Source organism: Vicugna pacos, chromosome 16 (assembly GCF_048564905.1).
Source record: "Vicugna pacos chromosome 16, VicPac4, whole genome shotgun sequence".
NCBI classification, from domain to species: Eukaryota; Metazoa; Chordata; class Mammalia; order Artiodactyla; family Camelidae; genus Vicugna; species Vicugna pacos.
This window is the reverse complement of record NC_133002.1, coordinates 62,926,209-62,952,740: the sequence shown is the minus strand read 5'-3', so window position 1 is coordinate 62,952,740 and position 26,532 is coordinate 62,926,209. Positions and strand designations below refer to the sequence as shown.

Genomic DNA, 26,532 nt, shown 5'->3' with positions numbered 1-26,532 from the left:
CCAGCCAACAGCAGAAAGATACTCTTCTCAAGTGCAAACAGAACTCGCCACAAAACAGACCACGCTCTGGGCCGTTAAGTCTTAATACACGGAGAAGGATGCAAGGTGCACCTAGGAAGCACAGAGTAAAAGTACACTGAGACACCAGGAAACGACTAGAATCAGAAAAACGGACAAGACTAAATGCTGCTGGGACGCAGGGCAACTGAATTCTCATGGATTTGCTGCAAATGTAAAATGTACAACCTTTATGGAAACCGCGTGGCAGTTTACCAGAAAACCCACATTTGCTGCACACCCAGCAATTCCACTCTTACACAGAAATGCAAACTCGTCCACCCAAAGAATTGTCTGCAAATGGTGACAGCGGTGTCCCTAACAGCCCAAAGCTGGAACAACCCAAATCTCCACCAACAGGAGAAAGGATAAACAAAGTGCAGTTCGGCAGGAAAGGAAGAGACTGCTGATACGTGAGTGACCACAGAGATGAGTCTCAGAAACAGGATTTGAACTGAAGAGGCCAGAGAGCAAGTGGGACAGTGGTGCCCGGGGCCAGGTCAGGAGGACTGCAAAGGGACAGGAGGCCACTTCTCGGGGGGTGAAGAGAATGCTCTGCCCTTGACAGCAGTGAGGGTGCCAACATTTATCAAAGCTTGAACTGTATACTCAAAATGGGTGCATTTTACTGTATGTAAATTATATCTTGCAGCATTACCCTTTTTAAAAATTTTAAAGGAAGAATGAAAATGTATAACCATGGATAAAAAGATCAAATACATATTTTTTTAAACTATGTAATTATTTACCTTCTTAGAAAACCCAAAAGAAATTGAACAAGTAGTGAAGTATTTCATTACACAGTGAACCTTGAAAATATTATGCTAAGTTAAAGATGCCAGTTACAAAAGACCACATGTTGTCTGAATCCACTGCACGAAATACTTAGAATACCCAAATCCATGGAGACAGACCCGTGGTTACCAGGGACTGGAAGGAGGGAAAGAGGCAATGAGCATTCTGGGCTCAGAAGCCCACAGCAGGACCCTCCCCTGGCCACCGGACACAGCAACCAGGCACATGCTCCCCAGAGAGGAAAGCCTGACCTGTAAGACAACTTTGAAACAGACCGCACCAAGGACAAGAGCTCTTAGAAAGTAAAAACGATTGTCAAAATAAACTCAAAAACATCTTCTATGTGCAAAATAAAGATCAAAAAGCAGAAGTATGAGGGAAAAGCTAAGAAAACTCAACATTCAATTCACAGGCACATCAAAAAGAGAAGGCAGAAGCAGAGAAATGATCAAAAACACACCAGAAGCAAAGTCCCCTGAGCCAAGAGATGCAAGTCTTCAGCCTGAAACTGTCCAGCTAACGCCCAGTATAAGAAAAAAAAAAAGCCTAGAGCAAGTTATACCTGCCTAAAGTATCAGGTTCTAGAAACTTTCAGAGGCAAAAAAGTCTGAGAAAGAAACGCAGACCTGGGACACGACGTTCCCAGAGTGGGGACGGCGGAACCGCGCCTTCCACTTCTGCTCAGCCAAGCTGCCAACCACGCAGAAAACACACCTGTGCTTCCCAGACAGCTGAGGGTTCACAGCACTCACCTTCTACAAAACCACTGGTTACTTGAAAAGGAAAAACCAGCACGCGCAGCACAGCCCACTTGTTAAAAGGCACCTGAGTGCGCACTGAGGCAAGCCCCCGGGCTCCAGCCGCCCAACAGGGCAGGTGGCGCTGACAGCTCGTATCACAGGTGAGGAGACTCAGGCACAGAGCGGCCAGGTGGCACAGCTAGAGTAAATCTAGACGGTCTAGCCAGGGGTCTGTGTAACCCCCACCTCACACTGCCCTTCAACATAAGTTACTATCACTACCTTCCTATTTCCCAAGTTCACTGCCAGAAGCATGTGTAAGGATCGCAAATAGAAAAGAAAAAATTACCCTGAGAAATCATTCAAAAATAAAGAAAATAAGAGCCAATTGAAACAAACAAGTAATTTCCCCATCCTACATTAAAGTTAAGGAAACCCAAGCCTCAGTGTGTTCATCTGTGAAATGGAGACGCACACAGAGACACACTCTGTAGATGCTGTGAGCATTAAACGGGGAGCCACTTGAAGCACTTGCTCTTGTAACAAAATATGCCTAGAGGCAAACAGATCAAATACACGTGATGAGCAAAAGATGTGTTCTTTCAATAGCGGCAAGGAAAAAAGTAACTCAAATACACCTGCCCGCAGCCTGGCATGACCTGGGACGCACGCCACTACCACGGGACTGCTAAAACTCATCAGCCAGGACCTGCTAACAAGTAAGCCCGGCACTGCATCCTGATCCCTTCTGCAGGCAAACACACACACATGCACATGCATACGCATGCACATGTACGCCACACTCCAAGACTTTGGGATTACCAGCAACTGAATGATCAAAGTCAAAATCCTCAACCTCTGCTCTTACCAAGGTGCGGGTCCAACAGATGAGGCTGCTCCTGGTACTTGTCCATGATTACTGAAGAGATAAACAAGGTAAGAATTAACATCACTGAGGCAAGCGTGCACGTGAGCCTCAGAAGCCCAAGTTTTCCTGTGCTGACCTCCAGGGCAGCTCCCAAGAGCAGGGGTGGGATGGAGTGAGCCCCCCACCCATCTCCTCAGGGCCAGCTGTCCCAGTCCCTCATTCTCCGGTTCTCCCTCCTTCCGTCCTCCGCCCCTCGTCCACCGCCATGCTGCACTCTCCCTTTGTTAAACACACACCTTCCACTCTCTTCACTCTCCCCCTGCCACACGCACCAGCAGTGTGCCCTCCGGACCCCTCACACCGCGCCTCTTTCATCTCAGGCAGCCGGGTTTCTACTCCTATCAGATCCGCCTGCGCCCTGGGCAGTTCTTGGTGCCACACAGCTCTGCATCTCACCACCCCCAAGAATGGGAAATGGGGCTTTCACTGGGCCCTGGAATCCACCTCCCGCTCAGGACAGTCCTGTGTCCAGGGTGTTGCCACACTAACCCCAAATGACAGCCAGAGAAACAGACTGAGCGCTCTCAAGTAACTTGACCAAGTGGCAGAGGTAGGATTCAAATCCAGACAAGTTGCCAACGCACATGCTCTTTACACTCACCCGGCCGCACTGCCCCTCTGCAAGTCAGCGTTGTCATTACAAACCCCGGAAGACAACATTATGCAAAATTGCCTTTAACTAAAAGGGTCCATAAAGATGATTTTACTGAATCACAAAACCCTACGTAGCTATCTAACCACGGGATCCTAAGGAATCGTTTGGAAGTGGCCCGTTGTAGACAACCGCAAGGGTCTGCTTAACTTGGAAAATGTAAGATGCGCTACCCGGAGCGGCACGACTCCGCGGAGCCGCGCGGTCCTGGCCGAGCCACGTTGCTGTCTGCTGCTAACGGCTCGGGGTGCGGGCCCCACAACTGCAGAGCCGGCCAAACCCGGCCCGCTCCAGCCTGCTCTCGCCTCTCCTGCTCTCACCGCCCCGTGCACGCAGCTGTCTCGGAGAAGCTGCGCTTTGCTGTGGACCCAGGACGGGTGGGGAGAGCACCGGAAGGTGGGGCCGCCCAAGGCAGGTCCGCCCCACCCCACCCCACCCTCGCTGCCCCCAGTGCGGGGGTGGGCAAGGAGGCCCCTGCCCTCCGCCCCTCAGGCGTGCGGCCGCAGGAAGCCGGCGGTCCGGCCCACGGGCGCGCGTGGGGCACCTGCCAGGACCACCCCCTCCTCCTCCGAGGCGCGCGCACCGCGGAACCGCTCCAGGGCGCCCTCCCGGGCCGCGCGGTCGCCGACCACCGTCCGCAGGCGGCCCAGCAGCTCGCGCGTCTCCGCGCTCTCGCCGAACGACTCGAGGGCGGCGCCGCGGGCGAGAGCCGCGTCCTCCGCCGCATCCTCCGCCCGGTCCTCCGCCGGGTCCTCCGGGGCGCCCGCGGCGGGCTCCTCACTCAGGGCCATCCTCGGCGGCCGGTAGGCTCACGGGCTCGCAGCCGGGTTGGCCCGAGCGCGGGTTGCGGGGCGCGGGATGCACAAGACGGCTGAGGCAGAGGCGGCGGTGACGACGCTGGCCCCGCCCCGCGACCTCCGACCTTGCGCGCGGGCTCCGCTGCGGAGCGCGCCCCGCTACGGAGCGCGCCGGCCGCCAAAATAGGGCGCGCGGAGTCGGGGCGGGGCCCGGCGTGGGGCGGGGTGAGGGGCGGAGCATGCCGTGGGCGGGGCCGAGGGCCAGACCCCAGGCCGGCCTCGCAGCCTCGCCGGCTCACGCGCGCTGCGTCCGCGCGTGACCGCAGTCGGGTGGCCGGGGGTCTTCCTGCACAGCCGTCTGCAGGCGCGCGGGGCTGAGCGGGGTGCCTCCGGCCCGCAGACAGCCGCACTTTCCAGTGAGGAGACGTTGGGGCGGTCGTAGCGCCACGAAGTATTGGTCACCTGAGAGGAGAGATGACGGCGCGGCTCCGGTCTTCAGAGACGCACACGTGGGCAGCCGCGGCGTCCTGCAGCCCCGCCCCTCCACGGGGACAGCCCCACGCCGGGAACACCCTGACCACCCGACACCCTGGGGTGCAGGCATAGCCGCTGCCTGAGGCTCCTGCTCAGCGCCCACACCTTTATCCAGCGGAAACACCGGCTGCAAAACGGAGCGCGGGAGAGGGGCTGCGCAGTGGCTGCAGCACAACACGGTGGTGGGCTTTCCGTCCATCCTCCACCTCAGGAAAGGTGGACCTGGAGCCCCACTCAGCCCCAGAGAGTCTGCTCAAGAGGTGGGCCCGTCTGGTGGTCCCCATCTCGGCCTAAGCCAGAAGGAGGAACCGCAAGTCCACCGGGGGACCGGACACCAACTTCCACTGAAACAAAGCCCAGATCTCTGAATTTCTGTACAACAGTCCTGAATATATCCAACCTCCAAGTTCCGCCCCACCCCAGCCCCAGGCTAGGACAGGTAATGAGCCAGTCGGAGACCTTTCAGGTGGTCTGGGCCCCGGTAAATTAACCCAGCTGCTTGGAGGACGGAAACACAGGTGCAACGGAGACACACACAGCCTGTCCCTGAAACCCCCAGGGCTTTATTCTCCCTTAAGCGGCCTCCGGCGCAGCCACCCCCGGCGTCTGCTCAGCGGCTGGGCAGGGGCTGCCGGCCGGCCACTACTTGAGAAGCTTCCTCATGGTGCCCAGGGATGGGCTCCTGTACTGCCACCCAAAGTGGTTCCAGTGGTTCAGGTAGTTAAAGAGCTTATAGAGCAGCAGCCGCCGGTCAAACCCCGGAGCCCTGGGGATCTTGCGGTGGTAGGCGGTGAAGAAGGACCTGGGAAACCCACCAAACATTGAGGCGATTGCCAGTTCAAACTCGGAGTGGCCATAGAAGGAGGCCGGGTCGTAAATGATGGGCCCGCTGTCGTCCTCGGCCACGTTTCCCGACCAGAGGTCCCCATGAAGAAGGGCGGGGACAATCTCTAGGCCACAGAACAGATCCGGGATCTTCACCTAGGAAAATAATTACTGTATGCAGAGTCACCCTGGGCCCAGGAGCCAGACTCCTCATCCAGCACTTGGAAACAAAGCAGAGACAACCTCGTGCTTGTTCAGGGCCCACACCACTGTAACCCAAGCCCAGAGGTTAAGGACCCTCCGACTCCCGGGGAATGTCACTTTGTCTGGGGGTTTACTGCTAATTTAGGTCCACAAGCTCGCCAACACTGATGACCTCCATCAGCAGAGCGGACAGCCTCGGAGGTTACACCTTCATTGTGTAAAGTATGAACCATGTAACCTGAGGGGAGTTTTTTGTACGTAATTTAGCAATCTTTCTCTGCTAATCTTTTATCTCACAGCACAGGTAAATCTGCACCTCTTTTATATCCTGATGGCTTCAATAACGAGTTAAAGAAAATGTCTCTGATGCTTATGCTATGTTTTGAAACCAGTCACTCTGGGGCCACCTGCCACCCACACCTGCTCTAAGAGGACATTTGCGCTTTGTCAGAGAAGGAAGAACAGTGTTAAGAGTGAGAAAATAACAGTAAATGTCACCGTTTACAAGCCAAGCACCTACATTTCACGTGAGCAAAGTGTGAGGCTGAGCACCTGTGACCCAGCAGGTGAGAGGTGCCCTCAAGTCCCACCCCCTTCCCAGTTTCCCCACCAAACCGATAGTGAGGCACTCATGTGTCCACGATGTCACGACATCACCAGCTCTGCTCCAGTGGGCCCCACTCTGGCTCTGTTTTAGCACAGGGCCCCACACAAAAGTGGTGGGCTCATGAGAGGACAGCCCCTCTCCCCAGGGATAACTGCTGTGCCCACCTGCAGCTGTGACCAGAGTTCTCTTGCCTCTCGGTCAGCGTAGTCCTTCTCAATGAGGTCCAGCTGCGCTTGGAGCCGGTGACGGGTGAAGAAGGTCGGCCAGTCGTCCTGCCACTCGTTCACCTGGGCAACAAGGGAAAGGAGGGGCTGGTGCTGCAGCTGGCAGTCACAGGACAGAGTCACGCGTGGAATCTGCCTAAACCCTACAGCAGCCACTAGAAGAGCACAGCAGATACCTTTGCCGGCCAACAGGGAGACAGGACGGGATTGTTAAAAACAGTTAATTCAAAAGAGAGCATATTGTGCTCTCCACTGGAATTTGACACAACATTGTAAAATGACTGTAACTCAATAAAAAAATGAAAAAAAAGACAGCATAAAGAGGAAAAAGGGAACAAGGATCAGATAAGACAAACGAGAAACAGCAAGACGACACATCCAAACCTAACCATATCCGTAAGCTCATTGAATGCGAATGGTCTAAACACCCCAGTTAAATGACAGAGACCAGCAGGTGGGAAACATAAAGCATGACCCAATTGTAAGCTGTATGTAAGAACTGCACTTTGTATATAAAAACAGAAACAGTTTCAAAGGAGACAGAAGATAAATCATGCTAAACTAGTCACAAGAAAGCTGGAGTAGCTGTGTTAATGTCAAAGTAGATTTCAAACAAAGAATACCACCAAGTGCAAAGAAAGGCAATTCACAATGCAAAAGGGGTTAGCTGATGAAGATCACGTAATAATCCTAAGCATTCATGCCCCTGATATATGGCAAGTCAACACATGGATAGACGCAGCACATCAGTGGTCATCAGGGAAAACAGAACCTCACTGAGGTGCCACTTCACACCCACTGAGGTGGCTGCAGTTTTAGAACAAGGAAAGTGCCAAGTGTAGTGAGGACATGCAGGACCTGGAACTCTCATACACTGACGGTGTGAATGTGAAGTGGCACAACCACTTCAGAAGATACTTTGGCAGTTTCTTAAACAGTTAAATATGAACCTACATGTGGCCTAGTCACTGGCTCTTAGGTATTTACCTGAAATAAATGGACACATTCAACCACACAAACTCTTGTACATGAAGGTTCACAGAAGCTTTATTTATAAAAGCAAAGCCTGGAAACACCCCAGATGTCCAGCCTCAGGTGAATGGATACACAGACTGCGGTTTGTCTTATGGTGGAATGGACTTTCGATCCATGCAACAACACGGGTGAGTATCTAAGTGATTGTGCTGAGTGAAAGCCAAACAGAGGCGTGACAACATGTGCTCTCACCTACATTAAATTACACAAAGTGCAAACCCGTCTGTGGTGACAGAAAGCAGGCCAGTGGTTGCAGGGGCAGGGGGAGGAGTTTGCAAAAGGGCAGGAGGATACTTTGGGGGAGATGGCCTTGCTCACTGACGTGACTATGGTTAGCGGTTCACAAGTGTGCACATAAGTCAAAACTAACCAAACCATAACTGTAGGCGCAGCTTATGTTGTGTCGGTTATACTTTAGACAGTTGTTTGTTTGTTTTTGTTGTTTGTTTGTTTTTTAAAAGGTGCAAAGCTTACCTATACGAAGAGTGACTTTGTGAAACTCCCTAGGGGAGGAACTGACCGGAGAGCATGCATCCCTGGTCAGCGTCCTCAGCACAGAGACCCCCATGCTGAGTGTTGTGGTCCCTGAGCCCCTGGGTTCACTCCTTGGTGCTAGGTGCACCTCAAGGGAGGGCAGGAGGGCCCCGCACCAAACGGCCTGAGGCATGTGGGTGCATGCCCTCCTGTCCCCTGTGCCTGCCCAGGCCCTGTCCTCTTGGACAACCACATCATGAAAGACACAGACTGTTGGGAGCTGGAGACCAGCACGGGTCAGCCCTCCACCTGGACAGACAAGCGGGATCCCCTCACCTACAGGAAGACGTGACCTTCCCCAGAGCTGCCAAAGGCAGGGTCACCCCGTGCACAGCTGGTGGGCGGAGCCCATCTTCACCTAGATGGAGGGGCAAGGTGTGCAGCGGACAGGGCCTATGCCCCAAAGCCAGATGGGCTAACCCTGGCCCCTCCGCTGACCAGCTGCACGACCCAGGCACCACCTGGCTTCTTGGCACATCACTTTCCTCGTCTCTAAAACGGGTCAAGGACAACCCATCTCTGGGGTTGCTGTGGCAACTGGGGGAGGTGAGTCGGACAAAGCACTTAAAAGGGAGCCTGGGGTGCAGCACCGAACAAACCGTGTCCGTCCTCTGACCAAGCCAGTGGTCTCAACGGGGCTCAGTTCATGGGGGGCCACCACTCAGGGCCGCCCCACTAATGGCGGCAGCCCCCAAGGGCCCACTCAGCCCTCCCAAGGTGCAGGGAGCCACCTGGCACTTCGGGCTGATCCGTCCAGGCTACTCCATCAGGTGCCATATCCAGGACCATTTTGTCGGCGCAAAGCGGGTAGGCCAGGCGTCCTCCCAGGCCCCTCCGCCCGCCCTGGCCGGGCTGCAGCTGAGCTGAGTTGGTTCACTGACCCTGGAGTCTGACCAGGCACTCCACTCAGGGGCCGCCTGTGTCCCTGATGGGCCAGCCCATCCTCATCTGCTTCGTGGTTCTGTGTACTGTCCATTCCTCAGTTCTTGACAAGCCACTGAGCAAGGTCCATGTAGACCTGCAGCTCTAGAACTCCACCTCTGAGGCAGAACAACAAGCCATGCTCGGCCATGCTGGCCTGGGACCACGTTACTGTCCTGGTGACTAGCTCCAAACAGATACGTCACCCCCAGGGAGCTGGCTCCAGCAGACTCATGGAGTCTAAACCAGCCAGGTAACCCCACTGGGCACAGTCCTAGGGACCCCAGATTTGAGCATGCCCCTTGGCTGAGATCCCTAAATCTGCCTCCAGCTTCAAAAGGTTCTTGCCCCTCGTGACCGCCTAGGAGAAGAGCCCTGTGCCCACGCCCGGGAGGCACAAAAGGCCATCTATTGTGTGACTCCCCTGACGTGTGAAATGTCCAGAGTAAGCAAGTCCTTAGAGACAGAGCGCCATTGGCGGCTGCCAGTGACGGAGGGCAGGGGGATGGGGATGAGGTTTCTCCTTGGGGTGGCAAAAATGCTTGGAATTAAACAGCAGTGATGGCTGCACAACACTGTGTCTATGCTAAAACCCACTGAACCGTACACTTTAAAATAGTGACGTTTATGTCACTGAATTACATCTCATTAGTGCTAATCATTTTTAAAGGCCCCGGGAGAGGGGCCGAGCGACCAGGACTTAATCCACAAACTCTAGGGCCGCCCACCCCCACCCCAGTCCCCCACAATCGTCACATGCCCCAAGTGATATGGCCTTTGCACCTGCTGTTCCCTCTGCTTGGAATGCTTTCCCACCTGCCCCGCGGCTTCCCATCTCCTCTAGGCTCAGCTCACAGACCCTCTACCTCACTCTCCCACCGTCCCACGCCTCACAGGTCTCACTCTGCTTTCAGAAGTCAGGCAGTCTAGTCCCCTGGGGCCCCAGGTACTGACACTGCATCCTACACAGGGGTGGGGTGACCAGGACTGGGGCATTCCCGCCCAGACACTCACCTGTGTGATGAAGCCACAGCACGTCACCGTGTGGAAGCCAAACTGGGTCACGTACTGGGGCCCAGCACCCTCAGTCCTCCGGCCTGTCAACAGAAAGGGCTGCCTGTCTTCCTCAGGAATGCCAGGCCCCAGCAGGGCGTCCAGATGGGCCTGGCTGCACTGCCGGGACATGGGTGGTCAAAGACATGCTACACATGGTAGCAACTGGTCCAGCCTGGATCAGCCAGGACACACCTCTCTCCAGCCCACTGGACAGTGGGGCTGGATATAAAAGGGGTCGTGAGGCAACCCTACCAGCGTACCATCAAAACTCTTATTTAACAATCCCACTTTCATACCACAGCATAAAGGGGTGGGGTCCCACCTGACCATCACTGAAGCGTCACCCAAGCCCCCGCCGGGTAGGTGCACGCAGGTCAAGGGTCAAGGGCACACCAGCAACCCGCACATACCCACTGTGTTCTCCTCCGCCCTGGACTTCTCCCCGAGCTTCTGGTTGTAAAGGTGCAGATCCGCCACCTGTTCTCCAAGTTTCGACGCCTGACTGAGGAAGGAGACGCAGCCAGTTAAAATAAGAACAACACAGCCAGCCAGCACATTCCGTCCTGAGAAATGTTTTAAATATCTTAAAAACTACTCTCCCTTCTTTAAAAAGTGAAAAATGAACCGCAGGCAGTGACTTTGTCCCAAAAACAAACCTGTAAAATCACCAAGAAGGGTAGGTTCTGGGAATTAAGGGACAAATACTCAAAAAGCAATGTTAGTAAAAGAAGAAAAAACAGCTCCCAATTTTTGTCAAAACAAATGTAAATCACATGTAAGATAAGGCGTGGGATGCCAGTCACACACCCACCACTGGTGATGGCTGCTCCCCACTGCCGATTCGGGGGGCTTTAGTTCTCTTTATGTGAGCTGATGTTTTCCACCATTTTTTAAACAGTGAATATACATACCTTTAATAATTAGAAAAAACTTGAAGGACTTCAGATAATTGCTAGATGAGATGTCAGAGCCCAAACTGACTGGCCTGAGTGAACTTGAAGCACAAGGCGAGGGTGATTCAAACACACTTATCTGATGCAGCTTCATGAGCCAAACTAACCTCACACGGTCCCGCACAGACACTGCGTGTGCCCGTCCCCACCCGCAACAGTCCCCACCAGGAAGGCGGCTGTAGGTTCTGGGGCAGTGCCTCTGCTAACCACACCGGCTCGGGAGCAGCTCCACACCAGGCGGCTCCCTCTCCCTCTTTGGGTCTCTCCCTCTCTCTCTCACACACACTCACCTGCTCAGGCTCCTCATCTTCAGATATTCCATCACAAAGGCAGCCCCACCGCCTGGGAGGTCAATCACCTTGATGGGCCGAGGTGCCCGCACCAGGCCAGTGCCGCGAAGAGCCTCCAGGCTCGCCATCTCCCCCTCAAACATCTGCCGAGCCTGCATCCAGAACTCAGCTGTGACCTCCAACTCCAGCAGGGGCTGAGGGTCACAGCCCTGGACAGAAGCCGCCATAAGCACCCAGGACCTCCGGTTACCGAAAACAGCCTGGGGAACTGGGCGTCAGCCCGTCAGAGAGCAGGTGCAGTGTGTCCCCTCTGGAGAAGAGGGGCTACGAGGCTGAGGCTGCACCTGGACTTGCGGGGGCGGGGTGCTGACACCCCTGCAGCAAGCACAGCTCTGAGAGGTGAGGAGGTCCAGGCCCTGGGGGAGCATGAGGGCACCAAGGGGTGTCGGGAACATGGGTGACGTTCTGGGGGTATTGGGGACACTGTCGCGTACTTCAGGGTGCCATGAGGTGCTGGGGGTGCCAGGAGTGTGGGTTAGTGGAAGGGCTGGGGCTGGGCCTGCTTCCCCTCCCAGGTTACCTGCCCCCTCACTGCCTCGAGCACTTACAGAAAATGGGGGGCAGCATGGGTGGCAGGGCAACGTGCCTAGGGGCACACAGGGCAGGGAGGGCGGGCTGGGAGCAGGCCCCCCGCCACCCAGGAGGAAGACAGCCACTGCCCAGAGCAGCCGAACAGCCTCCACTGGGACCCAGGGGTCTTCCTACTTCTAAAACATCCGCACCAATATCCCAGTTTTAAATTAGGCCAACTCTCATCTTCGGTACACTATATCTCAGTTAAAAATGTGTTAAAGTGCATTTGTGAGCACCTCTGGATATAGAATTAACCCTCTAGAACAACACCGAAGCACCTATTTCCACACAGGAAAAGAATTCCATCCCTTAATTCAAGTGCCTGACAGGGAACGAGCAAGGTGTCCTTCCAACTGCCCCCACACCCAGAGCCATGGAGCAAGGCGCCCAGTGACCCCCCTAGCCATATTCCCAGGGTGAGCCCCCAAACGTACAGGGCAGAGAACACCTGGGCATCAGGCTGCCTCCGTCCTGAGGGCCTCACCTGTCACCTGTTCTTGTGCACTGGTTGAGCACAGACTGTGTGCTCAGCCAGCACTGACGGGTTCCAAGGCCAGCAGTGACATCCCAGCCTGGACGAGCCATCGGGGCCAGCCGCGGAGGTTCCAGGGCCAGCTCAAACTCTGACCCAAACCCCTTCCCAGTAGGTGGAGCTTATCATTTTGAGGGATTTGGGTTCTGAAATCAGATCTTCAACAGTTTTCTGTGCTAAATGAGCAGGGTGCTGGACCAAGACCAACCCACTGTCCATCCTGGTTGCGGGTGGGCAGCAGGGGGACTGGGAGGGGTCCCTCTGGGTTTCCCTTTGGCCCACAGCCAGCATCCCCACTGCCACACCTCAAAGGGGCCTGGCCCCCAGAGCCCCAGGGACCTCCTTGGAGTCATCCCCCAGGGCCAAGGGGGTGCCACCCTCAGCACCTGGGGCGCACACACTATGGACTTCTCCTTCTGTACAGTGTTACTATTTTTCCGTGTGTATCTAACAGCAATGTTTTAGGCAGATCGGGAAAACCAGGTCCAACACAGCCTGGCCTGTGAGCAGGAGCCTGGCCCTTGGGGTCCACAAGGGTCCTTCCTGCCTCTTCCCAACTGCGAGAAGGCCCAGGCCTTGGGGAATGGAGCCCAGCTGGGCCCCAAGGCTCACTGCCGCCATGCCTGATTGCTAGAGAAATTAAAACAGACACCAAACTCCTGTGCATACGGGCAAAAGTACAGAAATTAACTCTACAGCAGGTGGAACGCCAGGACCCAGCAGAAAATGCTCGAGCCTGCTTGCGCTGGTGGTGACAGCTCTGCCAGGCCGCAGGCTGACCCAGGGCGATGACGCCAGGACTCCATTTGGACTGGACTACGGCGCCCCCTCCGCTGCGCCCCGGGGCCCCCTCGCCCCTCCTTTCCCTCTCCCCACCCGCTCCAGGGCCCCCGACGGGGTGGGGGGGGGACTCGGGCCGCCGGGAGAGGTTGGGATGAAGTGGGGGCACTCACCTGCGCCCTGCGGTTGACCTTGACGAACACGGGGCCCGCATCTGTGTCGTAGGCGCGCCCCTCGCTGATGCAGCCAGCCCCAGGGCTCGAGAAGGCGCGCAGGGTCGCGGTGCGCAGCTCGGCGCGCAGCAGCTGCTCCATGGGGGCGGGGCGGGATTGGGGAAGGGGACGCAGTGACGCGGGGGACCGGGGTCCGTGCAGACAGCGGCCCGGAGAGCGAGCTCGCCGCTGCCAAGGCCGCTGTCTGCGGGGCCGCGGGCTCCCAGCGCCCCAGGCTCCCAGCGCTCCGGGCTGGCCCGCCTCCCAGGGGTGGGTGGGGAGGTGCAGTTAGGAGAGCGATCTCCGCCCACCGGTGGGCCAGGCGGTGCGCGGACCCAGCCCTGAGGGATGGTGAGAGGGAGGAGCTCTCTGATGGGCGGTGCCCTCCCCTGTGTCCACAGCCAGTGTGCCTGGACCTGCCGGGGGCTGCCCAGGGCTCTGCAGGGCCTGACCTCCCTGCACATGAACCCTCCCTGGGCACTGGCCCAGACCCCTCCCTCCGGCAGGTCCAGGGGAGAGATGGCTTCCTGGGATGCAGGTCACAGGCCGGCTGGGTCTCTCATGGTCCACAGAAGGCTGGGGATCGTTGACCACATCCTGCCAGGCCCCAGGCATTGCCTGGTGACACCTGCCAGGGTGCCTGGTGCCCACTCGAGATACAAGCTGCTCCCAGGGTGCTGCTACCAGGCACTGACCACACCCTGAGTGGGACTCCTGATTACAGAGGCCGGCCATCTGGGAAGGGAGCGCGGAAGCACACGTGTGTGCATGGGGCGGGGGGGGGGCAGGTGGGCGGGAGACCAGGTGACGTCTGCAGGAAGTCCCCCACAGCTCTTTCTCTCGGTCAGTCGGTCGGTTGGTCGGTCGGTCGGTCGGGTGAAGCCCACCCTCCTGAACATCTTGAGGAAGGGCTGGCGACAGGTGAACCTGAGGTCTTGCACTTCCTCCAGCATCTTTATTTTCCAAGGCAGTCGTCAGGCTGTGGGATTCCGGCTGCTGTCACCGCAAAGCATCTGCTGCCTCCCTTTCCAGCCCCTTTGCTGCTGACAAGCTGGAAGCCATTTTGATTCTTACTCTTCGGGTGGAAACTGCTCTCTCAAGGATCGTTGGTTCCTCTCCTCGTCACCAGTACCTGACAATTCCCCAGGGAGGTGCCCGGGGTGAGTCTCCTGCCACCCCCTGGGTAAGATGGGGCTGTCTCAGGATGGAAGCTTGGGTCCACCGCCCTGGGCGCGGCCTTCGGCTTCTGCTCTATGATTCCATCCTGTCTCCTCCCTTCTCTTAGATCTCAGATCTGGTCTAAACACAGCCCCAAAGCTGCCGGGGTCAGGTGCCCATGATCTCCGCCCTCCTGCCCTCCCCAGGCACCCTGGGGGAGACGCTGGTCTTGACTGAGTCCCCTTCTGGGCTGCGGCCTCGTTTTGCCCAAGCAGGGTCTGACCCAGGTGGGCAGCAGCCAGGCAGGAGCACCATCTTACTGGTCCCGAACCCAGGCACTTGGGGCTGCGCCCCCGGCCTCCAGCTCCCATCTGAGCAGCTCTGGGCCCAAGGGCAGAACCATCAGCATGAAGACATGTGCCTAGAAGAGCACTGTGACTTCACACACCAGCCCCGCCCTCCTCCCAAACCTGCATTTGAGTTGGTTTGTGCTCAACGGGGAGATGGGACCCAGGCACAGGCATCCAAGCAGCCCCACGAGCTGTGCGCCCCTCCCCACCGCAGCCAGTCCCCTGCTCTCCGGGTTCTCCCCGCGGCCCCAGCTGGAACCTACATTCGAGGAGCTGTGACTTCTTAGGAAATGTATCTGGGGTATGGCTCGAGGTGGCACCAGCTAAGGCACCAGGGTCGCTGTGCAGAGCAGCGACTGTCCTGCTCACTCAGACCCCTTGCTGTGAGTCCTGAGTCCAGTGACGCTGTGGAGAACACAGCCCACAGCCCAATTTGTACCATCACTCCGTGGGGGGGGGGAGGCGAGGGGGCTGTAACGCTGCACAGAAAAGGGGCACCAGGAGGGCGGCTGAGGGCACAGCCCCAGGGAACACGACAGCCCTCCTGAAACCAGGCAGCTGGGGTACGGGCTAGGGCCTGACGCCTGGCTGCAGGCCGGGTGTCACCACTGTCCCTCACCCTGGCCTCCACTGGGTCCATGCCCCTCACACGGATGGCTGCTCTGGGGGACAGAATTCTGCCACCTGCAGGATTCAGACTTCCCCGCCCACCACAGTCCCCAACACTCTGATCACTGCTTCTGAACAGTTTCTGGGTGTCCACATACATCTGTCCAAGAGGAGACCCCGCAGGGAGGCAAGGTCTCACGCAGAGGCTTTTGGAAACAATTTCAACCGGGAGACAATGGGGCGGAGAGAGGAAGCCCCCTTCCCGCCCCCCGCCAAGTGGGAGACAGGCTCCAGCCATGCTGAGTGGCTCAGCCAGGCCAGGCTCCCGCTGGAAGCTCACTTCCCACGGTGCCGTGACCACCTCACCTCATAAATGAGGGGTTCAAAGCACAGGTGTCATACCTAAGACTCCCCACCGTGGTCCTCCGGCTGCACGGGCAGCACGTTCCCAGTACACCAGGGGTGGAGGCTTCTAAGAGGGGTTTCCTAGGTCCTGACCCCTCAGCCGGGGTGCATCAGACACACAGGCCTTGTGTGACATAAACGTGTTCCTCCTGTGGGAAGGTTGATGCCCTGATAGCATGGATAACGGAGCACGAGACATCTTGTGAAAGTCACGGTCCAGAAACCGGCGCTCTAGTGAGCGGGACTCTGGGAAGTCACAGGCGGCAGGGTCACAATGTCGGACCCCCAGGCACAGGCCCCTCCACCCACCCACCGTGACTTCTTGGCCCGGGGCCCAGTAGGGGGAAACAGGCCTTGGCAACTTTTTCCCTAAGGTCCCTGGGCCGGGGGAGGGGATGGTTCCTCCCCACACCACCCTAGCCCACGCTGGGCCCGATCCGGCACCGGAATTTGCCTGGAAGTTTCACCACAGGCGCCCTGCTGGGCCGGCCCCAAGGAGCACCAGCAGTCCCGGAGCACATTTAGAAATCTTCCTCAACTGAAGCGTTCTTCTTGCATCATCTTTGGTCAAATATCCTTTGTGCAGAGAAGTTTTATTTACTTTTCCATGCCACTACCGCTGCCACCGCAATGAAGAAACATCAGTAAATGGGAGTCATAAAAACTTGGGACCACCAAGTTGCAAAGATGTATGTTTTCACCTGACAGTGAAACCACAGGTAGACTGTCTAGTTAGGGTGAGAAGTGTACATTGATAGCTTGTGTTTGTTTTTAAAATTAAATTAATCCTGGATAAGAGTTGCATTTTTTGGGGGGGAGTCAGTCCTTGACCACTAGTTCAATACTCTTATTCTGGGTGACCTGTTTCACTAGCAGGCCTGTTACTCTCCATGACGAACTGTGTAAGTGCTTATTATGGAATAAATTGCTTTTCTACATTAAAAAAGTGAGAGTAATTTTAAAAAGGTAGGGATTAAAATGATTTTTTTAAATGTCATAGTCCTCTCTTCCTCCCTACAAAAGCCAGAACTCTGAAGGCACCAGCTCCGCTTCTGAATCCCACCGAGGGGCCCTGACCTGCGAACAGAAACAGGGAGAAACGAATGCAGCCTCCCAGGCCCGCCCCGCTGAGACACTGTGTCCCCTCTGACACTGGCATTCTCCAAGTCTTAAGCCAGAACCAGAAGGTGGCCACCAATCTGCTTCTTGCCTGAAATGGAATTCCACAGTCACCTTCAACCTCCGTTCCCGTTGACCAGCTCTCACGGCGACAGGACAGCAGTTCGACTGGACCCGAGTCAGGCAGCAGCCAGTCCTCAGGCCACCGCTGCTCGGACCCTGAAGACCCCCCCACCAGTCTGTTGAATAAGGCCTAGAAAAGCAGCTGAACCCATGTGTCGTCACAACATGTTATAAAGGTTTCTTGGCAAACAGCTAAGATACACATTGAATCATGATTTAAATGAGGGAAATACAGTCTCATGAATCACTGAAACCACTAAAACTTTACTCAAATGTTTATGCAAAAGGATTTATAAGCATCACTGCCATTCATGGATACGTCTCACTACCGCAAGACCGGTGGCAGGAAACACGCTGGCTTAGCGATGGTTTCTAAGATGACAATTCACAAGCTTTAGAGGTCGCCCTTGAAGGGCTGCTGACAGCTCCTAAACTTATCAGGGACACCCTGAGGCTAGCGGTTTGGTCCCTCCCAGAACCCAAAGGAAAGGGAATGTGCCCGGGACTGGTCCTCTCAAGGCTCCCATGGCTTCCCGTCCAGGCCTGTCTGCCCCATCGAGAAGCCAGAACAGCAGTCCCTCCCGGATAGGAGACACGCCCCCCCACCCCCGCCTGCAGGGCAGTTGCATGGGGGTCGGGCCCACGCTCCATGGGTCCCTGTGTTCACGCCAAAGTTCTAGGGCAGTTTCATACAGCTACGAAGCCTACTGAAATGCACCCTCCGGGGACAAGACCCTTCTGGGCTGGTCCGTGCTCCACAAGACCTGGCACATGGTCTGAAGCTCCCCGGGGGTGAGGAGAGGGCAGGTCCCCGAAAGGGGCTGCACGGGAGCGCGAGGCCAGCAGAGGAATCTTGTGGGACCTAGGACGAAGCCTCCCTCACGCGACACAGCTCATCGGACAAGATTCCTCATGATGCTGAGGGAGGAGCCTCGGTACCCTGACCCGAAGTGGTTCCAGTGGTTCAGGTAGTGAAAGAGCTGGTACAGCTGGAGGCGCTGCTGGAAGCCAGGGGCCTGGGGGATTTGGCGGTGGTAGGCGGAGTAGAAGTTGCTGCTGAAGCCCCCAAACATGCCAGCAATGGCCAGCTCGTACTCTGAGTGGCCGTAGAAAGAGGCCGGGTCAAAAATGATGGGTCCCGAGGCATCCTCTGCCACGTTTCCTCCCCAGAGGTCTCCGTGGAGCAGGGCTGGGACGATGTCCAGGTCACGGAACAGGTCGGGGATCTTGAGCTGTGGGGGAAACACACCCTCAGCAAAGTGACCAGCAGTGCAGGGGACGCAGGGGCTTTTCCAAGCGTGGCTGCCCGATCTGAGCAGAGCCTGGAGCACAGGTGCCCATGACGCACATGGCCCAGGCTGGGCACAGGGATGCCTCCTGTCCAGACTCAGACCCGTCCAGGCTGCACCGACCTCGGCGCCACCCCAGTGGGGCCAGGGCACACGCGCCCGGGCACCGGGGCACACTCACCTGCAGAGCAGACCAGAGCTCACGGGCCTCCCTGTCCCCAGACCCCCGCTCCAGCATGTCTATCTGGGGCTGGATGCGCTGCCGGGCGTAGAACGTGACCCAGTCCTGCTGCCAGTCGTTCACCTGTGCGGGCGACACGGAGCTCAGAGGAAACCACCAGAGCTGAAGGAGGGGCCCGGGGAAAGGTCAGCCATCAGAGACGCCACTGCAGGGATGTATGAGGAGTGGAACTGGCCGGGCAGCCTGGTCTCAAGGACGTGCCGGGACCTTAGATCCCACCCCAAGAGCAGCAGGGTCCACTATGAAGAGCCCAAGGACATTTTCTCTCAATCCAGTCACTCAGACACAGAGCCAGGGCAGGCAGCCCTCCCTGACCCCATGGCTCATTTCTGACCACCCAGCCTCCACAGAGGACCCTCCTCCTTGGGCCCTCTGAGCACCACCCTCCCAGGGAGGGAGGAGGGGAGGGCTACCACAAGAGAGGACGGCTGGCCTCAGGTGCTGACATCCAGAAGGGAGACAAGACAAGTGCACACAAGAGCAGCACCACACAGGCCACAGCGTGACTCTCACCACACATACACACACGAGCAGTGACCCCAGAGCAGCAGGACCAGGAATCCCAGCTCTCAGCCACTCACTGCCCCAAGCAGGGCCCCAGACAACCTCCTGCAACGTATCAAAATCTGAACGGCATCTCCCCACCCGGTAGATTACTCACTGCCCCCACCTGAGAAGCCACCGGCCTGTCCACGTGGGCGAGTACAGCTCCCCAGGCTGAAACCCCCAGGGCAGCCAACCACAGAATTGTAAAACTCAAAGTCACAGCCCCTTTTCACTGTGCCACCTCTGAGAGTTTCCTATTTAAAATAAAACATTGTCTAACCTTCTATTTTCACCCACCTTGAAATCCAGCACCCTAACCTGCTGGTCCTTCTCTGCTCTTCCGAGCTTACCCAGCACAGGAGGCGGGTGCACCTCATGTCAGCCTCTTAAAATCAACAAAGGGAAAAAGGAGCAAAGGCCTTTTACTGAGTTTCACGGAACAAGGAGGATGGTGTGCTTTCTCTGGCTGTTTCCGAACAGCTGGCCTGACTGGGAAATGGAGGCAAATGCCGGTGTCACTCACCTGGGGGAGGTATCCGCAGCATGTCACCACATCGAACCCAAACTGGTCCACAAATGGCCGCTCCACCCGCTCAGCTCCCTTCCCTTGCAAGTAAAAGGAAACGAGAAAGGTGACCGTCCCGTGCCCCCACAGGCCCGCTCTTGGAGCTCAGAGTAGCTTTGGGGCCTGACCCCAGGGTGCCCTTTCCCACCAGGCGTCCCCACCCAGAGACAAACAAGGGCCCTGGTCTCTACCGACCCTCAGGCCCTGGGAACAGAACCTGTCCCTTCAGACTGAACAGTCCAGACACCCACTCCTTCCCCGGAGAGGCATCAGCGGACGCTCAGAGCCACAACACTGTCCAAAAAAGAGGGGAAATCCACTGGTGACCCACCAGGAAAGGACGGTTCTCAGTGGCCGGTCCCGCACCTGCCGCCTGTGGGAGACAGACTGCTGTGCTGGCACGTGGTCTCATCCTCTGCAGCTCCCCAAGCTCTGAGCGCAGCCTGAAGGACTGGTCCGCAGGGCTCGGGAGGGACAAGGCCTGCCTGTCTGTCTAGCACAGCCGATCCTTGGTCACCTGTTCCCAGTGCGCCAGCTACTCTGGCCAGCAGAGCGGCCACACGGGCTGCACGTGGATTATCAAATGTCAAGGACCCAGACGACACCCTCAGTGCTAGCACCACAGTAAACTCTGAAAAGGTGGGACAGGAGGGCTCCCCTGCCGAGTCTCACGCCTGACTGTTCTCAGAAGAGAAGGCATGGAAAGCCGGGGGAACTTTGGCAGGCTTTCTTCTGAGCGACAGGTCAAAGAAACCGTAATGCGCCGGGGTCTCGAGTTTAGGAAGTGTCTCGTCTTTCACCTGCACTTTCTGCACAGTGCCTAACTGTGCTCACTGTGCCCCAAACACGTAGTGGGGGGACACGCCTTTCCTCGGGAAGCAACACAGGTCTGACGGTCCATGGCGGCAGCAAAGGCCCACCCGCACACCCAGCCTGGCCAGACGTCCGCCGGGCGGTCCCTCAGGCCCCGGGCCATACCCACTGTGCCGGCCTCCTTGCGGAGGGCCTCCCCACGCCTCCTGTTCTCCAGGTGCAGGTCCGCCAGCTGGGCTCCAAGCTTGGCAGCGTGACTGTGGGACCAAAGGCAGCCACTCAGCGCATGACACAAACAGGGACACCCTCCATCTGGAAGGTCTCGGGCACACCAAGTGGTGAGGCACTGGGGACACAAAGTTTGTCCTGGTGAAGCAAGGGGGAGATGGAGGGCCCCATCTGAGCCAGTAGCCGGGTCCCCAGTCATGTCTCACCTGGAGGGTCCTTTCCTGTTTGCCTTTGGCTCGATCACATCCCTCAAAATTATACCCCCAAATGCAAGCTCTCCACTTGGGAAAACAGAGCCCCCAGGGAGGCGCCAAGACGCACCTACTCAGGCTCTGCATGTCCAGATGCTCCATCACCAGCACGCTGCCACCCCCCGGGGCCTCCAGGACCTTGATGGGCTTGGGCACCCTCACTGTGCCCGTCTCCAGGATGGCAGTCAGACTCGCCATCTCCCCCTCAAACATTCTTCTGGCCTGTCAGAGAAATAACAGAGGACAGAGAACAAGGTCTCTTCCAGAAAAGTCCTCTCAGCATCGCAACCGTAAACCAAGGCTTCCCGGCTGCTGACTTACTGGGCACGGACGGCTCGTCTGCCTTCCGCAGCACAGACTCTCGTTCTGAAGCCGTATGGGAATTAGAATGTTCAATAGTGTATGTTTCTACGCTATCACTGGTTCCGGTCTCCCCAGAGGGAGGAGAGTGTGCTGGCTCAGAGCTGGACTGTTTCTGGGTCGCCCTCAGACAGCACCTCCACCACAGTGCTGTCCCACCTGGGACCTCATCTGCCAGGAACCTGGAGTCACTTCTCACCCAAATGGACCATCAAGTCCCATGGCATGTCCTCGATGGACCCAGCTGGAGCCACCTCACCTCGACCACATTCTCAGCTTCTAGTCCGAAAGTCCTTGTTCCCCTGCACGGGAGCAACCATTCTCCACCTGGTCTCTGCTTGACATACCCGAGTGATACTTTTGGAAGGCAAATTCCACCATGCAACACACCCGAGCTGGCGGCCCTGCCCACTTCGCCGTGTAACCGCCCCACAGCTTCTGGTTCCAGCCCATTTTCCTCTGCTGTCTGGGCCTCCTGGGCCCCTCCCCAACACTGACAGAAGCACACACGCCCTACAAGTTCCCCTTCATTCCCCAAAGACCCCCTGCCTGCTCCCACCTAGCCGCCTCCACATGCCATGTCACCTCCGCTTAGAACACTCTTCCTCCTTCTTTTGCCAAGTCAGCCCCTGCCCAGTCGGGCTTCAGATTCCAACTTAACATCAGCTTTGATTTCTCAGAGAAATCTTCCCTAACTCACCAAGCTAGGTAATTCCTCCCTTTAAAATATTTTTTTTCAAATAAAAATGCTACAGAAGTACATGAAAAAAAACCCACACAACTAAGCAGCATCCAGAATTCCAGTTCTCCCACAGTCAGCACGCCCGCAGGACTGCCAGCCAGATTAGGACGGCCACCACTGCCCGGAGGCTCCCCAGCCCCCAGGCGCTGCCGGTGCCCCCAACGGCGGGGCTATCTGTCTGCTCATCATTGGCACAGAGGCAGATGGCCAGGCCTGCCTGGTCCACGCCACACCAGCAGCCACTGCTTCTCACCGCTGCCCGAAGCCCCACTGTGTGAACATCCCAACCAAATCCATCCAATCGGCTGGGCCTCCAGTTTGGGGTCACTACAAACAGTGCTGCCACGGGCATTCTACATCACAGTTACTAACCCTGTAACCCTGGCTTCCTCATCTGTAAGATGGGTTAGCAGTAGTACCTGTCTCACAGGCTGGCCGCCATAATTAACTCAGCTAGCGGCTAACACCTACCTACACAGTTGTTCTGAACACTCCACAGGTATTATTACTACACTACCCTGGAGAGCTAGAGTTGCTGAGAAACAAGATGTCTTTTTTTTTTTTTAAATGTAGGTACTGGGGATTGAACTGAGGACCTTGTGCATGCTAAGTATACACTCTACCACTGAGCTACACCCTCCCCCCAAGAACCGTGTCTTAAGGAGAATTTTCAGAGCATTCTCTTTAGAAGACAAAGAAACACACTGGGCCCTGGCTGTACTTTGTACTAAAGCACTGGTTGAGCAGCGTAAAGTAAGGGATAGAATTTTTTAAACTTTTTAATTAAAAAAAAAAGAACATGTGGGGAGAGGTGAAGGAGGATCTGTGCACCCAGGCAGAGGCAAGGCTCCCTCACGGTGATTTGCACAGGTCCAGAGCATCTAACTAGACCCAAGAACACTGCTCCTCAGTCGTCACCATCACTGGGGGTGCAGGCTGCAAAAGATCCAGACCCTGAGGGAGGAATGTGTGAGAAAACACAGCCTGCAAAGGACAGATGAGTGAAATCAGGAGGAAAAACAATGCAGATCAGGCCACTGAAGCAGAGAGTGAGGTAGAAACAGAAGACCAGGTGGTTCTCTTACAAGCAGGGAAGGGGACATTCTCGCCTCCTAGGAGGTAAAGCAGGAACAGTCCTATCTTCCCTACGACTGGCAAATGTTTATGCCGTGGCTGGTGCATCTGCACAACTCACACAGCATGTTTCAGAGCCAACTAGAAAAAGACATGGTTGAAACTGTCTACCAGAGGAGTAGAAGGAACTTCTGTGATGATTAACAAAAAGGAAATGGACTTTGGTGACAAAATAAAAAGCAAGAACCCGAGGGAACAGCAGCAGAAGAACAACGTTTAAAAGGCATCACTGAGTAGTTCCATTTAATCATTAGAAAATATCTGCTTCCCTATAATCTACACCAAGTTTTTACTATTACAAATGCTGATCAGAGTGGAAACACAAACATGAAAAGGACTAACGCCACAGAGAGGAAAAGAATCCAGAGGAGGCCTGCGGTGGGAAGGAAGGAAGGAAGGAAGGAAGGACGCCACCACTGCATGAGCACTGCTGGGGGGAAGTCGGTTTAAAGAGCGACTTCAAGGACCACTAGCTGCCACATTCCTACAGAGGGACGTGCAGGGTGACACAGCAGCCCATTTCTGTAGAACAAAGGTTAACTTTGGTCCTGAGAGAACAGTAGGGTTTCAGAAAGAGATCATCCCACACCACAGAAGGTGGAATTCATTTCTGGGAAGGAAATGAAAATACCTGCAAGAGGATTTCCAAAAAGGAGACAAGAGCACCGAGCACCGAGGCCACCCTGGGCCTCCCAGCTGACAGTCCGGAGTGGGCCACCAGAACTGGATGAAGAAGTGACATCAACACCCAGGAGTAAGCATTTCAGCAGGGAGGCTCACTCAAGTTCTACAGGAGCCCTTGAGAAAACGTTTAGATACAGAAGGGGGGCGTGGCTGACACCGACGCAGTGTGTTGCGCCCCCCCAAATCATAGGGTGAAACCTAACCCCCAGAGCCACAATGTTCGGAGGCTGGGCCTTAGGACGTGACTTGGCTGTAGGGGTGGAGCCCTCATGTGGGGATTAGAGCCCCTGTGCGACCTCAGAGAGCTCTCTTGCCCCTCGGCCAGTGAGGACTTGGGGAGACGTAGCCTCTGCATCTGTCCAGCCTCCAGACTCCGAGAAAGACATGTTTGTGTTCTAAGCCTCCCGGTCTGTGCTGTCCTGTTACAGCAGCCCCAGCGGACCAAGTCGTGGCTAGATAACTTTAATATTCAGAAACGGTTTTGATCTCTGAAAATTCAAATAACCCCCAGGACAACAGGCTGCTACCACCTGTCCTTGTTCAAAACTCGCCAAGCAGAATGGACTTTCTCGAAGGAGCGGGCACATGGAATGCGGGAAAGCCGTCCGCAGCACCTACGCGGCAGCGAGTCACGAGGCAGACAGGACCCGCGCTGACCTGGCACAGGGCGGAGCTGCGGTCCCAGAAAAATGCCAGGCCAGCCCGACGACGAGACGGGCCACCAAGCGCCGGGCGGCCGCGGCCCCGGGCTGGGAAGGCCTGGCCCGCCCCGGACCCCGGGCCCAGACCCCCAGCCCGGACCGGCTCCCGACCCCACAACGGCCCGGACCCCAGACTCGGACCCCGACCCCGATTCCAGACCACCCTGGACCTCGAGCCCCCCCTCCCTTAGGCCGGCCCCGGGTCCACAGACCCCCGCCCCGCCCCCCGCGCGCGGCGGCCCTGACCTCCGCCTTGTGGTTCACTTTCACAAACACGCGTCCTTTGTCCGTGTCGTAGCTCTGACCCTGGCTGATGCACCCGCCCCCCGAGTGACCCATGGCCTTGACGGAGCTGCAGCCCAGCTCCCGCTTCAGCAGCGCCTCCATGTTCCCCGCGCCCGGGACGCCGACCCGCCTCAGGCCTCACGGAGACGCAGCGACAGCACAGGGGCGCGCGGGGATTGGGTGGGGGCGGGAGAGGCGGGACCGGGCCCCCAGAACGCGCGGGGATTGGGGGGGAGGAAAGGGGAGGGACCAGACCGCGGCAGCGCTCGATGATTGGGTAGGCGGCGGGAGGGGCGGGACCTGGCCGCCGGGGGCGGGAGGGGATGGGAGGGGCGGGACCAGGACGCGGAAGCGCGCGGGGACTGGGGGAGGGGCGGGACGGCGTTGAATGGGGGCAGGGCCTGCTGTGTTCCCCACCCGCCGTGAGCCCCTGGTGACCCTCCTCCCTGGGGCTCGCCCTGGCCTTTCCGCTGACCCTGTCTGTAACCTGCCCTTGACCTTGTGCGGCCCGCCCTTGCCTGGGGCACACTCCCTACCCGGCCCCTCCCGGCTTCCCTCCTCACCTGTTGGGCTCCAGGTGAGAGCATCTCCTGTCACAGGGTGGCTCCTGCAACACTTGCAGGGGTCCTATCTTTTCTGTTTGCACACGACTGTCCAATTGGCATCAATCCCCCCAACTAGACTTTAGTGGTTTGAGAGCAGAATAAAGTCTGCCTTGCTCTGTCCACTGGAGAAAAGTCACAAGCTGTAAGTTGAGAATTACATTTTACTGGGGGCATTACTGAGTCCTTAAGCTTAGGGGGGGGGGCTCTCAGGTAGCTCTGAGGGACTGCTCGGAAGAGGTAAGGGAGGAGCCAGGATATAAAGGAGTTTCAGCAAAAGAAAAAAGTAGTCAAACATCAAAAGATTACTGCTCATTAAAGAAACCAGACATCTCGAGTTACTGAACTTAGCACTTTTCTATGTATGGGAAGACGCAGGTGTGTGTGCTTAATGAAACCCTTCTTTTTTTTTAAAACCCTTCCTTTGATGTGCACCTTAGCTGTCTGGGGCCAGTGTCCTGTTCTCTCCACCCTGAGTCCCCTCAGGGGCACCCTCGGGGCACTGCAAGGGCTGATAACTTGAAAGCCTCAACATCCATTGTTTACTGATACGCAGGCGGTGTTCTTTGTCCATAGCTCCCTGTGCCAGAAACCAAACCAACCAGATGTATGTGTGTAGAGAGAGAGATTTATCTTAAGGAAACAGCTGTGAAAATTAATAAAGGGAAACCTTGTTTAAGATGGAGTAGGAAGGCCAGCAGGGAGCACTCTGACGCTGTCCACCCAGACACAGACTGAAGGTAAAGACAGGGTCACCAAGTGCCACCACCCTGGGCCACTCACAGTCTATGACAGGGAGGACTGTCAATTAAAGACCCCAACATGCAGAATCATCAATATGAAAGAATCCTCCATTAGAGGCCTCACAGGGAAAGATGTTCATTGTGTCTCCTTCAAGAAATCAACCACCCAGGCTACTCAGCCAATGAGAACGTGTCACCCCCAATTCCCACTTTCCACCAATGGACTTTCGTTCAAACAACCCCTCCAACCTTCTCCTTTTTCTCTGTAAAATGAT

The 26,532-nt window shown here is 56.5% G+C and overlaps 3 protein-coding genes and 1 long non-coding RNA gene across 7 annotated transcripts in view; 1 reads left to right on the top strand and 3 right to left on the bottom strand.

The window, feature by feature from the left end:
• Window positions 1-4,071, bottom strand: part of TBCD (tubulin folding cofactor D) — a 124,640-nt gene extending 120,569 nt beyond the window's left edge. For both annotated transcript variants that reach the window (XM_072939948.1, XM_072939947.1), the window contains exons 1-2: window positions 3,756-4,071; window positions 2,461-2,511 (exon numbers count right to left, since the gene is read on the bottom strand). In XM_072939948.1, coding sequence (XP_072796049.1) covers window positions 2,461-2,511; window positions 3,756-3,963 — 259 coding nt within the window. In that variant the 5' untranslated portion in view covers window positions 3,964-4,071. The remainder of the gene's footprint in view (window positions 1-2,460; window positions 2,512-3,755) is intronic.
• A 975-nt stretch (window positions 4,072-5,046) lies between these two features.
• On the bottom strand, window positions 5,047-14,036 carry FN3K (fructosamine 3 kinase). 2 transcript variants are annotated; one of them, XM_015235405.2, is made up of 6 exons: window positions 13,271-14,036; window positions 11,153-11,304; window positions 10,320-10,411; window positions 9,868-9,950; window positions 6,304-6,426; window positions 5,047-5,484 (listed from the first exon to the last, which is right to left on the bottom strand). In XM_015235405.2, exons 1-6 carry the CDS (start codon window positions 13,409-13,411, stop codon window positions 5,146-5,148), a joined length of 930 nt encoding a protein of 309 aa, XP_015090891.2. In that variant the 5' UTR covers window positions 13,412-14,036; the 3' UTR covers window positions 5,047-5,145. The 2 variants fall into 2 exon arrangements, with proteins under 2 accessions (XP_015090891.2, XP_072796047.1); XM_072939946.1 differs by lacking the exon at window positions 13,271-14,036 and adding an exon at window positions 12,270-13,183.
• A 2,199-nt stretch (window positions 14,037-16,235) lies between these two features.
• Window positions 16,236-17,269, top strand: LOC140686232 (uncharacterized). Its single transcript, XR_012059911.1, has 2 exons — window positions 16,236-16,550; window positions 16,855-17,269. It is a non-coding gene; the product is annotated as an uncharacterized lncRNA (long non-coding RNA).
• Window positions 17,270-17,317: 48 nt separating this feature from the next.
• FN3KRP (fructosamine 3 kinase related protein) lies at window positions 17,318-25,097 on the bottom strand. 2 transcript variants are annotated; one of them, XM_072939943.1, is made up of 6 exons: window positions 24,874-25,097; window positions 21,077-21,228; window positions 20,693-20,784; window positions 19,673-19,755; window positions 18,544-18,666; window positions 17,318-18,305 (listed from the first exon to the last, which is right to left on the bottom strand). In XM_072939943.1, the coding sequence occupies exons 1-6, from the start codon at window positions 25,012-25,014 to the stop codon at window positions 17,967-17,969; spliced, it is 930 nt and encodes a 309-aa protein (XP_072796044.1). In that variant the 5' UTR covers window positions 25,015-25,097; the 3' UTR covers window positions 17,318-17,966. The 2 variants fall into 2 exon arrangements, with proteins under 2 accessions (XP_072796044.1, XP_072796045.1); XM_072939944.1 differs by lacking the exon at window positions 24,874-25,097 and adding an exon at window positions 21,328-24,807.
• Window positions 25,098-26,532: the final 1,435 nt, after the last annotated feature.

Coding starts and splice junctions, on each gene's coding strand:
- FN3K (XM_015235405.2), bottom strand. CDS start 13,411: ATGGAGCAGCTGCTGCGCGCCGAGCTGCGCACCGCGACCCTGCGCGCC. Junction 9,951..10,319: donor GGCGGAGGAGAACACAGTGG/GTATGTGCGGGT, acceptor TTCTGTTGACAG/GCCGGAGGACTGAGGGTGCT. Junction 6,427..9,867: donor GCTGTGGCTTCATCACACAG/GTGAGTGTCTGG, acceptor CTTGTTGCCCAG/GTGAACGAGTGGCAGGACGA.
- FN3KRP (XM_072939943.1), bottom strand. CDS start 25,014: ATGGAGGCGCTGCTGAAGCGGGAGCTGGGCTGCAGCTCCGTCAAGGCC. Junction 21,229..24,873: donor AAGTGAACCACAAGGCGGAG/GTCAGGGCCGCC, acceptor TTTCTCTGACAG/GCCAGAAGAATGTTTGAGGG. Junction 20,785..21,076: donor GACATGCAGAGCCTGAGTAG/GTGCGTCTTGGC, acceptor TTGGTCCCACAG/TCACGCTGCCAAGCTTGGAG.